We start from the raw sequence: 16,956 nt of genomic DNA on the forward strand, positions 1-16,956 counted from the left end.
ACAAGTGATCTCTGGCTTTGGCTAATATTTGGCAGCCCTTGATTATTTCAGGTTGGCTAATTTGTTCTGGAGAATTCAGCAGAAATTTTTATTTAATCGAATGGTATGTCTGCACTTTGAAAATGTCATTAACAGTTCTGAGAAGGTCATGTCTTGAGATTGATGAAATAAAGATCAGTCATTTTTTTTTTGTGAAGGGAACAAAAATATCATTTATAAATGAGACTTTAACATTTTTTACAAGAAAACTTTAAAGTGAAGATAAGGTGTGACTCGTAATGCCTCAAAGAACAGTCAATACCTTCCAATATGTAAGAGACTTCCTGAATTATTAACAGGACCACATAGACATTTATGATGTTTCAATGAACATGTGGATGAGAAGACTGTGTAGAGATCTCGAAGTTACCTGCTCCTTTACAGAAGCCCCAGGATAGGCCCCATGTCCTCCAGCTGCAGATCTGTGCCTTCAAAAATACCATCTCGTTTTAGCAGCTCAGTGTTAGCAGCAAGGACGAGGGCAGACACTTCATGTACCTACGAACCAGCATTCACTGGCTACCAGGATTAAAGGACAACTGGCCTTGGTGTCCTATTCACTGAGTGTTGCTGCTTAAGTGGCTGAGAAAGAATTTGTGTAATCAGCAAAGATTCAGCTGGATATTTATGGATATATGTGTTTTCTATGTTGTTCACAAAGAGGAAGATTATCTTTTCAAATGAGATTTACTAGTTTTCTCTCCTGTAATCTGAGTTGAAGGTAGATAAATGAGTAAAATCCTATATTTTTCTCCTGGTGGATGAATGCTTTTTCAAAAAGTGTGTGAAAATAAGATTTTATTTTTCTAGGGCCCAATTTCTTCATGTATTGTTTCTACATATGATATAAAATATATTTATTTATATACAGTATTTGTGTCATTAGTAAGACTACCTTTTCCAGTATGGCCGACTTTAAAAAGCTCATGGTTAGGCTTTGGTGGATAAGCTCATAGGAAGACCATTGCTAGACTATCAGTTCCATTTATTGTACATGGAATAAACAAAAAGTAAAGCAGCCCAGAACTAAACCAAATCACAACCCGATAGCCAAACAATGTTTATAAATTCATCTATAGCTTAAAGCTTTGATTGTCTTAAACTTGATTTCATAAGTCTACTTAATGATTCTTCTCAAGAGTAATATCTTATGCATTTTAAATATGCTCCCAGTTTTCTTATGTAAGAGAATTTCACTTCAATAAATTGTGGATTTATTTATAATTATAGGGTACAATATAACCTCAGGCCTCTGAACTTTAAAAGATTTTCCATAAGTTGTACCCTTTAAAAGTTATTGGATTGCTGGTAAGGATTGCTACCAACCAGAGTTCAGAAGGTAAGACAGATCATGTTATTTAAGTTTACAATTTTAACAATCTTTTATCATAGGCAGACACATAGTATGTAATACACTTGTTGATTCGATGGTTTCAGTAGACTTAGTCATTGAATAGATTCTCTCCCCCCCGCTCTCAGATAAATAGCAATCTCATCTCATTTTTTATGAGGGAGAAGTTTCCTATGATACATACCAATACAGATTCTCAAAGTGAAAAGAATAGATTATGACTTTTGGGTTAATGTGACACTTTATTATTTGAACAAATTAGACAGCAGTGAAAATGTTGGTAATACTGTTTTGAAATATCATCAGTTATAAAGTAGTATATTGCTGCTTCCTATACAGAAAGAACTTAAATAAATCTGTTTAATGATCCCATACATTTTCCTCTCTGCATGTAACTATTTTCTTTTCTGCTGTAATCTGCAATTATTTCATTTTCCCTGAGGAGAATATTTCACCAAAGAAATAAAAGCCATTTCACTCACAATCAGCTTCTCTGTATCCTACAATATTTTTTATTTGTAAAGACTGAAAGATTCTTTAAGATGACTCTACTGTGTTTTATTACTGAAGAATAATGAGTTCCTGTAACTTAAAAATGGGTCCTGGGGCCCATGTTTTCAAGACACTTCTGTCACAATATGCACACATGATTGATTACCCAATTTATTGGTAATATTTTATATGCCATCATGGTGCAGTTTAAATGATTTTGACAAGTACAGAAGAGTGTCATTGACAGGTGCAGAAATAAATGATGGGTTTAAGCTTTCAAATGTTTCTACAGCATTTCACTGAGTGGCAGGTTGATAAATTAAAATTACAGTTGGAGCATCAGGCCTGAAAGCACAACTGCATTAGATGACACAAATAACACTGCAGAAACGTTGTGTACTCTCTAGAGAAGTAGCCTGCAGGGCCTGGGAAGGAACAAAGCCAGGAAAGTTGCTAAAGAAATCATTAATTCTGTGGTGGTGTTGTTTGAGTCTATAAAACAACAAAAATGGACTTTTTAAAGGAGAGGAAATTGGCTTTATCTCTTATTCTGTTTTCCTTGGAGATGTATAGAAAAGTAAAACCACACTATAAAAAGATAAGCATTGAGTTGCCCAGCAGTGATTCAAGATGGTCATGTTTAAAGCTTATGGACCATATCTTAATAACCTTCTCTGAGTATCTGTTGTGCAGCTGGATCATAGCTCAGACTGTTACCATGGCCTGATACAGGCCAACCAAGAACGGAAGATATTGCTATTTTGATACTTACTTATTATGATGTTCTCAAGGAAAACAATTCCATCATTGTTACATCATTTGCTTTTATCATACATATTTTCAAGTCATGTCTAAAGTACGGGAGTTAGCTCTAAGTGGTCCTATGACAACCAACTTTGGCTAAACCAAGAAGGCAAGCCTGTGATTGTGCAGAGTACGATGAGTCCAATCACCTATTGGATGAACTGTTCACTCTTTGGGTATAATTTCCATTCACCTTTGGCTTCATCTGTCTTTTTGTGGACCTGTCAACCTTGCTCATATATGCTGGGTTTGGCACAACAACTTCTTTTTGTTGCTACCTATACGACATTTTCTCCAGGAATGCCATTCTTAACACAATGCTATCTGATCTTACACATGAGTGTAGCTTCAATTTGTGTCTTGAAAAATTTTTCCTACTACTCTAGTCAATAGTTTAAAGTTTTAAATTCAAAATTGGTAAACTAATCAATTATAAAATGATTAGCAGACATTTGTATAAGTCTATTGTACATTATGCTGAGCCTTGGTTAAAACCTGAAATCAGCATTGTTTTCTACTGTCCATGTTTCTATTATAAAGGGTTTAATATGACACTCCATACTATACATAAATCCAATATATTTGTTCTGGAATTGTCTTCATCTCATTATGCTATTGGTTGGGTTTTCCTTCAATCAACCCTCAGAGACCTTATCCACACTATGAACAGTCAGTGAAAAACTCCATGCTGATTTTATTCTTGGTTGAACTTCTCTTCCCATAATTTACCCTCATCTCTGCCCTTCTGTTATATTAAGACACTTGAATTTTCTCACTTAGAGTTTCTATGATTCAGTAAAACTTAACTCTTCATTGATAATTTATAATTTTATAAAATATTAAAAAGAAACTGGTATTTATTTCCTGTTTACTATGTGTCAAATTTTGTTCTGAGCATGTGTGGTAGATCTTATTGGTCATAATCATATGAGTTATAGATTACCATAGTATGAAACACAGATTTACAGAAGAGTTTCACTGGTTTTCCAAGTGACCCATCAAGAAATGTCAAGACTGTACACAGATCAAGAAAAACAGTTCACAGAGTTTGAACTCATGTAGCACTAGTATTATGCAGTTTATTATTTATTATTTATTTTTAGTATTTATTTTGTATTTAATGTTATTTATAACATTAGTGGTATTTATTATTAGTATTATTAGTATTTATTATTCATTATTTATTATTATCATGATGTATAATACCTATAATCTATGGCTGCCTGTAAGACTTGGAATAATATGACAATTCTTGTACTCAGTAAGAATTTCAAGGTTTACCTGGGTTCTTTTAATGCAAGACTATTTGCAAGGAGCATCATTTAATGAAACCTAGCTACTAGCTTCTAGTTTTGACTGTGGAGTGAATTCTCCCATTTCCTTGTCATTTGGCTCTTCTTTTTAGACATAGTAAAACAGCTCTCATACATCCTACTGGACTCAGAGGTCCAGGTATAATTGACATTGAGTACCTCACTCATACAGCCTATGATATAAAAGGGATACAAATTGGGTATTTTTATCTTTGATGTATTCTTGTAAGTTTCCCAACTAAACCTGAGCAATGCTACTATAGTTTTTACTGATGTATATATATATATATATATATATATATATATATATATATATATATATATATATATATATATGTGTGTGTGTGTGTGTGTGTGTGTGTGTGTGTGTGTGTGTGTGTGTCTATAACTTTTAAATTGCTCATAGCTTTAGAAATTATTCTCAAACAGTGAAATAAGGATAGAGAATTTTCCTCATCTAATGATAATCCTCAAAATAAAGATACTCATGGAAAAACTCATTAGTTGGAAGCTTAATACACTGTCTCATATTTGAACTCTTTTAGAAATGTCCACTTTGTACTGGAAAGTATTAGAAAATATTTCAAAAGGACAATTTTCTTCCTCTAATGCATGCACTTTAAAGAGGCTAAGGATCTACAAGTGCCAACAATAACGGTGCTTGTACCTGAGGGAAATTCATTGATTTTCTTGAAAGACCATTGTCTCCCTATTCTGTGAACCTCAACCTTCACATACCAAGACAGACCTTTCCCTTACATATTCATGTTAAATTAGAAGAGAGTGGGAATGTGTATAAGGTCAAGACTGTGTTTAAGAAAATTTTGTCTTAGACTGGGGACAATTACTTTGTTCTTACTGCTCTAAAAACAAACTTCATTCTTGTCTTCTCTAAGTTTCTTTCCTATGATCACTATTTACTTAATGTCTTATAAAATGAAGTATTTGAAAGCCAAGTTTAATTAAGTTTTCTAAAATTTAATATTCCAAAGATGATTAAATATCAGTCATTTAACCTTGTAAAGAAAGAGAAATGAGTAATAATGTTGTTTTATTTAAAAATGATATCAAGAGATATTAATTATGAATTTATATTATTTATGCATATTATGTGAGTATATATATGCACATACATTTCTTTTATGGCTTTGGGTTTGTACAGGTGAATCAAACAACTATTACAAATATATATCATATATATCAAACACACAAACACACACATATATAATGTTACTAACTGAACTATTGTAATGATACCTAATTTTTTTTAAGAGAACTTTTAAGAAAAGCTGACATTTGTGAACCTTTCCCATGTGCCACGAATAGTATTACCTGTTTAATTCAAATATCTTGAATAATCTCCAGTTTGCATATTGGAACCTGATGCATGAAAGTTTAAGAAATTGTCTAAATGAATGCAGCTAGCAGGAACTAGCAGAGAATAAGAGAGTCAAGATAACTTTTGTGAACACATATTGACAATTTTTTATATATTAACAAATGATAGACAAAATATGCAATATTTAGAATCTTTTTAGTTAATATAATTTACCTGGATTTTATTAAGAGCAAATGAAATATATGTGGGGCAAATTCAGTATTGCATACTCATGTGTCAACCAATTTATCAACTCTAGACTTGCTTTTTAACTTTGTGACTATGCATTAATTAAATAAATAAATCTGAACATGGTTTTTATAAACTTTCTGGTGTCTCTTGAGTTTGCAAGCACCTTGTTTATGAAATCCTGTTATAATGTATCAAAGGAGAGATATACGTACACTTTAGTACAATATTATGTAAAATAATTATCTTATGGAGAAATTGAGATAATTATTTATAAGTAAGAATATTCAACAGCAGAAACATTTAACTTTGAGACCCATGAAGAAAACTGAAAGGCAGAGTTCACATCATGCTAATGTTCTCACCTCGAGCATTTGCTGGGTTTTACAGTATGCATATTATGGGGAATTTAGTCTCCTTGCAGAAATATTGAGCACTAAAGTCTTGATAATCTTAAAACAAAGAATACTTTGGATCTCTTAAAGGTGTACAATAGAAAGATGGATCCATATAAGAATAATGAGAAGTGAAAAGGCTGCAAAGGAATATTATTAAGTGAGACATGAAGCAAACCTATTTCTGTACTCTTGACTGGAGGGCAGACATGCATGCATTTCAGTAAGACTGCTTTGTGGTAGGAGATTTTTAACAATGGGGCTGATGATCAAAGCAGGACATCAGTACTCGGCAGTGATTTTTTTTTTATTATCAGACCAACTTGATCTTTCATTTTACATAAAAAATCTCCAATATATCCATCTATTCCAATTTTTCACCTTCCCTAACAATCATTTTGATTTTCAAGAGGTGAAAGACTCACTGAAAAGCTTTTGATGAATGGAAGAGCATTGAGAACCAGCTTGTTCATTGGATAACAGAAATACTCTAGAACAGTGAACAAAGTAATTTTTGAAAAAAGTTGATCTGAGTATTTCATAGTCTATTTCTATCACAGGTGTCTAACCACCAAGCATGAGAACAGTGGCTGTAGCCTGTGACATTTCTCTAAATCAATTGTTAGAAGACAAGAGTTTTCTCCTTTTTAATATATCCACCATAATGCTCAACATGGCAAGCCCCTTTATAGGATATTTGCAAATATTAGCAAATGAGTATTCAGCACATCAGAAGAGATATAACATGGCTTACTCTTAATTCTAACAGCCTAGGAATACTATATGCTTCTGATTACCAACATTGTATCATTATTGGAGCATACAGCATGGCTAACACAATACCTCACCAGAGGCAAGCAATACGTTAGCTTGATCTGGCTTAAGTCTTCTATTAGTCACAAAAGCTGTGAGTTGAGAGATTTAGAGGAATAGGGTGCAGAAAAGAAAAGAAAACACAATCTATAGTGGTTATGAAGAACCTCAGAAGGGAAGGAAAATACTAAGTAAAATCTATTTAAAGGAATAGTACAAATAGGTATGAATGCTAGGAATGGCAAATCTCTGGCTTTAAGGAATTTCCAAAATCAATGTGAGCCTCTCTTTGCTGGATGAAAAGAATATTCATCATAACTTGAACAATTTTGTAGGACATAGAGGTATCCTTATGCATCAGTTAACTGAATGCACAAAATAACAAAACAGTTTCAGGAGTATTTCAGTAAAATGTTTATGGAACAAAGGTAGGATTTTCTTTCAGAAAATGAGACTACTGTTTTACATATGATGCTAGATGCCTAGAAATATCATTTATAAAGTCCATTTTAATTTTAATTTAAACATTTGTATTTAAAATATATAGACTTACCCAACAGACAGGAATGGCTCCTTTGATTCAAGCCTAAAGAATATAAAAATATTATTTTAATATAGTAATTTGCTAAACATTCAAACATTGATTTTATATGCATATAATAAAATATTGTACTGGCTTTGATGGAAATGTTTTATAATAGTAAAATTATATATAAGAATATATATATATACATATATATATATATATATATATAATTATTCATGTTCTAGTTGGGTTGGCAAGCTAAATAAAGTCAAGGCCTCAGTCTGGAATGCAACATTTAAAGACATTCTCTCAGTAAGGGTGAAAGTCAAACTGTAGGTATACTCTGCATCCAGTTACTGTGTTAACAGTGGCAATTCATTCCTAGAAGTTTTAACATATCTACTTTTAGTTGTAATAGTAAAACAATCTATAGTAAGTTTGGATGGATATTAGCTGAGTAATTTATTTACAGAGGAAATAGCTGTAGTGAGAAAGGACGGAGGCATCATACTCAATCACTTTTAGGGGCGACTCTTTGGGAGGAGTGGTGATGTCATGCCTCAGATTATGCTTCTCTCCCTCCCCTCAAAAGCATAGTGTTTCCTGTACCTCCGAGAGAACAAATATCCCAAGGCTACTTAGTTGTGATGTCTCTGGAAATCTCCTTTAAAGGCTTCTGCAGCAAATTCTTGTCATCCAGAAATGGTACAGACCCTCTTTAAGCTATTTTTCTGATTTTACACATCTCTAGATTTTTTATAAAACAGTTTGTTAGGTATTCCTGAATTAACACTCGAGGAGATTTAAAGCAGGTATGTATTTTTCTTATAAATTTCTTAGGCAATTATGAGCTAAATTAGGCCAATAGTGAATGAAATATTTTAAGTAAATACTGGAATTTCATGTTCATATTCATGGAAGCCAGAGGACAACCACAGACAACCCTATTCAGGAGCCAGCCACTTTCTTTTTTCCTCTCCTCCCTTCCTTCCTCGCTCCCTTCCTCCCTCCCTTCTTTCCTCCCTTCCTTTTTTCCTCCCCTCCCTCCTTGTCTTCCTTCCTCCCTCCCTTCCTTCTTCCTTTCTTTCTTTCTTTCTTCCTTCCTTCCTTCCTTCTTTCTTTCCTTCCTTCCTTCCTTCCTTCCTTTTTTCCTTCCTTCCTTCCTCCTTCCCTCCTTCCTTCCTTCCTTCCTTCTTCTTTCTTTCTCTCTCTCTCTCTCTCTCTTTCTTTCTTTCTTTCTTTCTTTCTTTCTTTCTTTCTTTCTTTCAGAGAAATTTCATCATTGGCAGAGAATTCAATGAGCAGACTACGGTGGCAGGTCAGCAAACATAGGGAACCCTTTTGTTTTTGCTTCCTAAGCACTGAGATTGCAAGAGGGTGCCACTAGGCTCATGTTAGTATTGGTTACAGGGATTGAATTTATAAGCTGGGTATTTCACTGGCTACACAGTTTTTTCACGTCTACAAATCCTCATTATAAAAGTGATTATAAGGAAATGACAGGAAAGTTGATTATTCACCGAATAAATGTTATTTTTCTATATTCTGGTTGTTAACAGAAATAAATGACCGCATGAGTATTAGACAGAATTAGACAGACCATGTCAGTAGTTTGCCTCTATTTCCTTTTGAATGTATCAAAACATGACCTGTAGATATAAATCCCAGTCCATCATGAATAGAAGCTGAATGAACTCTTGACACAGACCATGATGTCACAGCAGAGAGGAGGCTGTAAAAAGCAAGAGCCATAGCAATTCCCCTACGTGACCACCAAGAAACAAGCAGATTCAAACACCAGTGGTTGTTAAGGGTTTTGAGGTGTGTATTTATGTAGTCTTTAACATTTTGTGAATTTTAAGTATTCTTATTTATACCTCTGGGTAAACTAGTAAGCTTCTTTTATTTGTTTGGTTTCTTGTACATTTGTGTTATTGATAAGTCAACAGTCACAGAGGGAAATTGTGAAAATGAATAATGACACAGAAGATTTTTTTAATTAGACCTGTTTTTTTTCCATTTAATAAAACTGAGAAACATAGGACATATGGGCAATAATTGGATTGATTCTCCAATTTTAGTCAATAATTTTAATGCAATGATGTTCATCGTGAGTGTGCAATCTGCCTGTGTGAGGTGAAATTCTTTAGCTTCTATACCATCATTTACGAATTTCACTGAACTGCATTATTTAAGAACATCATAGATGCCCCACCTGTGGATCCATCCTGTCTGCAGACACTGAACCCAACACTGTTGCCCTGGCCAAGAGTCACTTGCTGACAAGAACCTGGTATGACTGCTCCTTGGAATGTTCAGCCAGCAATTGACCGATGCAGATGTGGATGCTTAAAGGCAACCATCAGACTGAGCTCATGGAGCCTGGAGGGGGAGCTGGCAGAAGTATTGGAGGAGCTTAGGAGGTTTGCAATCTGATAGGAAAAACAGCAGCTGGCCAGACCCCCCAGTGTTCCCAGGAACTAGACCACCATCCAAGGAGTATACAGGTAGGGATCCATGGCTCCAGATAAATAGGTAGCAGAGAATTGCCTTTTCTGACATCAGTGGGAGGGGAGGCCATTGGTCCAATGGAGGTTTGATGCCGCAGCATAGGGGGATGCTGGAAAGGTGGGGCATCAGAGGTTGGGTGGAGGAGCACTTTTATAGAGGATGGAGGGAGGAGAGGGCAGATGTAGGATGGGGGTTTACAAAGGGTAACAGGGAAGTAGGATATCATTTGAGATGTAAGCAAATGGAATACTTAATGATAAAAAAGAATGTCATAGATAACTCAAATAAAATCAAAGCTTCCAGTGCTCATTTACTCGACACTACCCAAAAGCTAAGTTGAAAAACGTTCCAAATCAGGATTATTGATTAAATGTTCTTAATGGTTTTTTTGTTTGTTTTTTGTTTTTTTGTTTTGTTTTGTTTTGTTTTGTTTGTTTGTTTGTTTGTTTGTTTGTTTTGGAAAATTCCAGATATGCAGCTGTTTCATTGGGACATGCAAGGATGCATGTTATCTTGCTGCCCCTCATTGCTACTATTTTTGGTCTGATTATCTAGCTCAGTGTCCTTCTTTTCCTACTACTTCACTCATTTGACTATTCCCCTGTAATTGCTAATACTAATTATCAAATTGACAGAGTCAAGATTCACTGAAGAGGTAAATCTCTGGATGTGACATTTAATAAATATCTAGATTGAGGTGAAGTTGGTGAACACAATATAAAGTCAGACATTAGCACTCTATGGCTTAGAGTCTTAGACTGAATAAAACGAATCTTAACTGAATATTAGTATGCTTCACTGTGTGCTTCCTGACTCCTCGTGAAGGATGACAAGTTACCTCATATTCCTGCCATGAGGGACTATACCCTCAAACTGTGAATTCTTTTCTGAAACTTCTATTGAGTATTTGTCACAGCAACAAGAAAAATAATGAATGTATCAATCAAATGTTTCATAAAAGCTTTCAGGAAGGAAGTCAGAGTTTTTAAAATATTATCAGATTGAGAGTTCTGATGGTTATTTTATAACCAAGGTTGTTGTCAATTTTAATCTAAAACCAAATATTACTCATTGTAAAAATTTATATTTTATAAATTTTATTTTTAGTCATAGACTAAGAATACTTTTATATTTTATATGGTAAAAATTCAAAAAGAAAATGATAGTTTTTGTCTGCTGAAATTAATATATGATGTCAAATTCAATGTCTTTAGAAAGACCTCCTGGGAACATAACTCTGGGTATTTGTCTTAGTGTTCAAAGATATGTTTGTGCAATGGCAACATATTAAAAAGTTGGAGCAGATATGCCATGTCCACAATCTTGTAGTATTTGCTACATGTCCTTTATAGAAAAAAAAGCACTACTCATTCTATATAATTATCTTTCCAGAAGGAAAGAGAAACAATTTTTCACAGAAATAGACACGGGAATTTTAATATATAGCAAGATTTCTCCCTGCTTCAGAAAGTAATAGTAATTTGAATTGCTTCTCTGTTTCTAAATCTCAGTGACAATTTCCTCCAGGAACTTCATATCCTCATCTTTCTTGACAATTTTCATAGCGCTGGATGATGACAGAACTTTTCAGTGCCTCCCTAATGTGCACATGACCCATCCCAGACGTTCATCATCTTCTTTAACCCATTTCTTACTGAAGAACTCACCAAATTGTAAAGGTCTACTTGCTTTGCAGATAATCATGTTTCAGGTTTTCTTTGGTGCCTTTGATGGTCTAGTTCTATAGCAAAATGCCATTTATGATCTCTCCCCCATGGATGATGTGTAAAGTTTATTTTAATCTAACTTCTTTTCCCACGTTAATCTTTGAGTTGCCAATATTCATAGATTTTATCTGGACACAGTCTTGGAACAACTTTAATATATTAAAAGTAAACTTGGAGATACATTATGCTGGAAAAACACTAATTTTTTTCAGCTGAGAAAAGAAACTGGTAGCAGTTTAATGCTTATCTTTTTGTCGATCCCGGTTAAATCTGATCTTTGTACCAAATAGGAATGATATTATTACCTATTAGACGTCCTATCCCATAGATTCTAACTTCTGTGTGAAGACACTGCAGATAATGTCACAGCAGCTCATGTGGAATGGTTTTCTGCTTTGGTACCTCACACTCAGTTATAGGTCATTATCTTGAATTAAAGTCTCTAGTCTTGAATGTAAGAAATGTCATCTACACTTATGGTACCCAATTATATGACATACATTCTTACCAATTCATGTTTCTATTATAAATAGTTAGAGATTGAGTGCTTAGAGGACTATCTGAATTCCTGCTGCTGCTGGGATGTTGTGTACAGGTTTATGGTTAAAGACAGATTGCCAACACTAAACACAACTAACTACCCAAGGGTATAACAAGCTTATTTTCTTCCTGAAACTTGAAGAAACAATACAAAAGAAAAAGAAATAAGAATTATTCTTCAGAGAAAAAAATTGTTTCACAATTTAGTGCTTAGTTGTACATTGTGATATGCCCAGAGAGAACTTGCCTATGAGTTTTTATAAAGTAATTGTTTTGTGAAGAAATGGATTGATTTTATCTTTTCTAAGATTTAGTTTTCCCAAGAAATAGGTAGTGAATTTAATAATACTTCATGCAGAACCCAAGAGAATTTAGCAGTAGAATAAAATAAATGCACTGTAGGCATTAGGAGAAAGAAGTAGGAAATTGTAAAATAGAATAGAGAATTAATGAAATTACAATTACACCTAACCATAAACTAATTTATATTTAATAAAGGCCACTCATTATTCAAAATGTTTCATCATCACTCATTCATTTAAAGATGCTACTGACCTTTGAGGTAATTATTACTATCTACTGGAAGAAACAGAGTAAAGATTATAAGCATGTACCTCCTCTCATGGTTGCACAGTCAATAAGTGATAGAGAGTTGAATTCAGTTCAGCCTCTACAGTTCCACCTGTAGTTCTGTGTGGTGAGCTGCCCTGCAGACCTCTCTAGTCCACTGTTTGGCTTAGTAACACAGCACTACTTCACTGTTGCGTCTTTTCAATGGATGTTCTGTGCTCCGTTGAGAAACCACAATTGTTGTCAAATGCCATCTTCAAACTTCAAAGATTCTGAGATTTGTGTCTTGTATTGTTCACTTCTGACATGACTGTGAGCTCACACCAAATGTTTGATAAGAGCTTCTAACTTCTTAAGTTCAAAGTGAAGTTCATGTTCTCTTGTTTTTCTCTCCCTTGTTTATTCTCCAATCCTTCTCTTAGATCTCTGGTTTCAATATTCACTCTCAAAATAATATGAATGTTATTCATATGAATGTTTAGAAAAGCATCGTGGAGACTTTCATCCTTCAATATTCTTTGGAGCAACAACATCTACTCCTAGACCTGCCTTCTTTTGTCCAAATACACATATGTCACATCTCTTAGTTCTTGGAAGTCTTAGGGTAAGTCACAACAGTTTGCTTTCTGACTATGATGGCAGCATCCTAACATTCTTACTCATACCTGTTAAGACCATACCCCCTAAAAAGAATGAGCTTCCTAGAGTTTAAGTACCATAATTATGACTTTATTTGTTTAGTTTTCTGAAGCAGGGTGTTATTTTATCCTACAGGCTGGCCTTGAAGTCATTATTCTCCTGCTTCAGCATCCTAAATACATGGATTACAAGCATCTGCCATTGTGTATAACATATTCTTCATTAGAGAATTACAAGAATGGTTTGTCAGTGAACTTTCACTACTTTGCCATTCCTGACCTTGTCCTGTATGTATAGACTAAAAGTCAAAGTCCTTAAAATAAACGAGTTCGCTCACAGTCTATAGCCAGTGTAACTCTTCGTCTTTCTGTGTTTTACTATCTCTGTATATGATTTGAGCATTAGCCATAGTGACAAGACTGCTCATTGTTTAGGTGGTGTTTGACTTCTTACTGTTTTATTGTGGTTTTACAGACACAACTTCAAACAATTAAAAATATTATTATTTTTCTAGGAAGCTAAAACAGTTTAGGCAAACATATCTACAAAATGCATTCTGTGAATATGAACAAATAAAATTTTGTAGTTATGCGATCTTATAGTTCAAATGCCAAGTAACAATACTGTTTGCTCTTATTTGATCCATTCCCTTTAGCAATGACAGGCCAGGCCCAGTGCGTATTTAGCAAGCACTTAGTACATGACTGAAGAATTTATTTTGAAAATCCATTTGCCAAATTTCCTTCTTACTGTGTTATTGGAAAAGTAAAAGAGTTGTTGTGGTTCAGTACTCTCATTCAGATAATAAAAATAATGATAAACTTAGTTCACAGGCCTGTTTTGAGATATATCTATATCTATATATATATCTATATATATTCTATTAAATATATATAAATATATATATATATTCTATTAAATAAAGAATAAGTAGACTGATAAGTCCACGTTGTAAATCTGGACAATCACAGGACTTACTCCAAAGACAGTACAATATGCTTTACTACTCTTTGATGCTCTATGAAAATGAAAAAAGACAAAATTACCACCCGGGCTGATCTTCAGTCAAGCGCATCTCATAAGGAAGACAGTGGTGTCCAGGTCACTCTGAATTATTCTTTAGCTGATCATTTGTTAATTGTGGAATAATTTAACATATTAAAGTTTTTTGAGGATGAAAAGGCTTACATTTTGATAGGTAAAATATATCTTGTGTATTATAATACATGTAGCTCACAGGACACCTTCTTCATTTCAAGGCATTGACTGCAACAAGTTTTTTTCTTGTAAGTGATGAACTGTGAGCAAACAGTGATGCCCTATAAAAAGATTAACACTTGCAAAATAATTTTTAATTTCTTCCATCTTGTATATATTGTATATTAACATACAACATATTGGTAAGTCTGCTTAGACATTCCTTTACTGCTAATGTAATTTTCAAAAAGATAAAATTCTTCGAGTGACTAGAAAAAGAACTCATGTGTAATTGTAGATGAGTTTGCTGTGAAATGCTGAAAGTTGGAATTTGTGTTAACTCTCTTGAAACAACACAAAACACAAAATAGCCTCATGATCTGGCACTTGCTATCTAGAACTTCATAGCTAGGAGATAATCATTTTGAAGAACAAAAGTCTCTTTAGGGGAAAAAGTTTCTTTAATATACAGCATGAAATAAGGCATGCATTGACTTTCCTCTGCCCATACACTGTTCATCTTGTTGCTTGGTGTCTTTATTTGAGTGGAAGTTCAAAATGCAATAGTAAAAAAGCTTGGCATAGGTACACAGTTGACTCTTGTACCAACCACATTATTTCTCTAGCTGTGGCTCCCTACAAGGGCATAGTGTTGACATGAATTGCAGGGATTATTCCTAGTTTAGTCATGTATTCTCAACAACCCGAGAAATTGGTGGCGAAGATGGGTTTGGGTTGGACTGAGTGGATTGTCTAGGACACTGCAAACATGTGCAACCGTCTCCTTGAGAACTGGCAAGCTCTAGAGCTAGGAGGTCAAAGAAGCTCTAATTTTCTTGTCAGCTCTGATTAATTGATGATGGCTTCTAAGAGCAGTGTGTTGACAAGAACTCTAAAACTAGAGGATGTGAGAGGGTTGTAATTAACCTATGTCTGCTGCAGCAGTGAGGGAGAGTAGAAAAGGAATGGTGTCTAAATATGTATTTACTGATATCGTATTGAAAGAGAGCACAAATTTTTATTTAGGGATACAAAATGAAGGAGTGTTCAGATTCTCTAGAATAGCAGATTTACAAACCATGTGCCAACATGAACGTAAGAATGCACATTATTTAGTCTCTTCTGTGTTATAAAGAACGTTTTGAATATGGAAAGTGGCATTTTAACACATTTAACCTTTAGAACCCTCTTGTTTACAAAGTTTCCATCATTGTCATTTCTAGCTAATAAAGAACAAAGTACAAATTAACATTGTTTATCTTTCTTCAGATTTTAAAAGTAGGAAAACACAGAGCATGATTTACCCAGACAGCATGACTTAATATTTCAGCCTATTTGTGTACTTTTCCTGTATTTATTTGTTGACCATTAAGTAGCCAAACTAACCTGCAATTCTAAAGAAAACCAAGCTTGTTCACTGCTGGGGTAGAATATCTCTCTTGTGGATTCAATTTCTTTGGAATAAAAAGTAGCTTTGCCCTCTCCTCCTGTAATACCATTTTCAAAGGCTTTCATACCCAATTGAAATCTCAGCTGAGGGCTACCATCAGGCCTCTTGGAAAGCTTCATTTGCAGTTACCACCATCTGCACTGCTGTCCCCAGGGGAAGAATAATAGATGGCTGTGGGATCAGCGAAGGATCTCAGTGAGGCTTTTACACTTACAGCCATGACTTTTGCCTCACTGGAAATTGAGGCTGCAGGGTTCATATCTCTTGGACAGTCTGTAATGTTCTTTCATAATCTGCCAGAGGATGTAACTATAGTAAGAAAGGAAACGAGAGTTCAGAAGTACCTCCTGGCAAGAAAGATCATTATCCCTTGTAAGATTCTCTTGGGAGGCTTAAAATACTTTATCTGATACGTCAGGGGTTTTCACTGGGAATGGGAAGCCTATTTGACCAAGGCAGTTCTGTGGCTCGCTTTTTCTCCAATGTGACCCTAGCATGTTCATCACTGTTACACAGTGGAAGTCATGCACACAGCTGTGCAGACATTTTTACTAAATGAGGCAAAATAATTTCCTAAACAAAAAAGTACTTTCGAATTCAATTGTTTACAATAGGGCATTTTCTTTTATCAGTGTTCTGAGCTTAGGACATAACAGAGAGGTATGCAGAGAGCAAGCGAGGGACTTCTATGCTGTCTCTTTTAGCTATTGTTAGTTGCTTGCTAATGGCTAATAAATCCTTCAGATCAACTCCATCTACCTAGAGTGCCATCTGTGATAGCAGAGCATCAGTCACTGAGTTATCCAGTTATAGATCTCGATTCTCAGTCCGACTGTTCTGCCATTTGTCATTGTTCTGTATTTGAAGATAAAATATTATTCGGTGCAATTTTATGCAGTCATGTACTGACTAGTCATGCTAAGTTATGGCACACATGAATGGTGGTCACTACTAGATGTGTCCTCAGGACATCGTAAGATGTAAGAACAGCCAATATCTCCCTTCTTCATGCATCCATATTC

At 34.5% G+C, this 16,956-nt stretch overlaps 1 protein-coding gene across 9 annotated transcripts in view; it reads right to left on the reverse strand.

Annotated features, from left to right (window-relative positions):
* Ralyl (RALY RNA binding protein-like) overlaps window positions 1-16,956 on the reverse strand; it is a 787,740-nt gene that overhangs the window by 122,684 nt on the left and 648,100 nt on the right. For all 9 annotated transcript variants that reach the window (XM_087618564.1, XM_087618536.1, XM_087618540.1 and 6 more), the window contains 1 exon segment: window positions 7,328-7,360. In XM_087618564.1, coding sequence (XP_087474690.1) covers window positions 7,328-7,360 — 33 coding nt within the window.

The sequence above is a fragment of the Rattus norvegicus genome, chromosome 2, assembly GCF_021556685.1.
Source record: "Rattus norvegicus strain SHRSP/BbbUtx chromosome 2, alternate assembly SHRSP_T2T, whole genome shotgun sequence".
Lineage (NCBI taxonomy): Eukaryota > Metazoa > Chordata > Mammalia > Rodentia > Muridae > Rattus > Rattus norvegicus.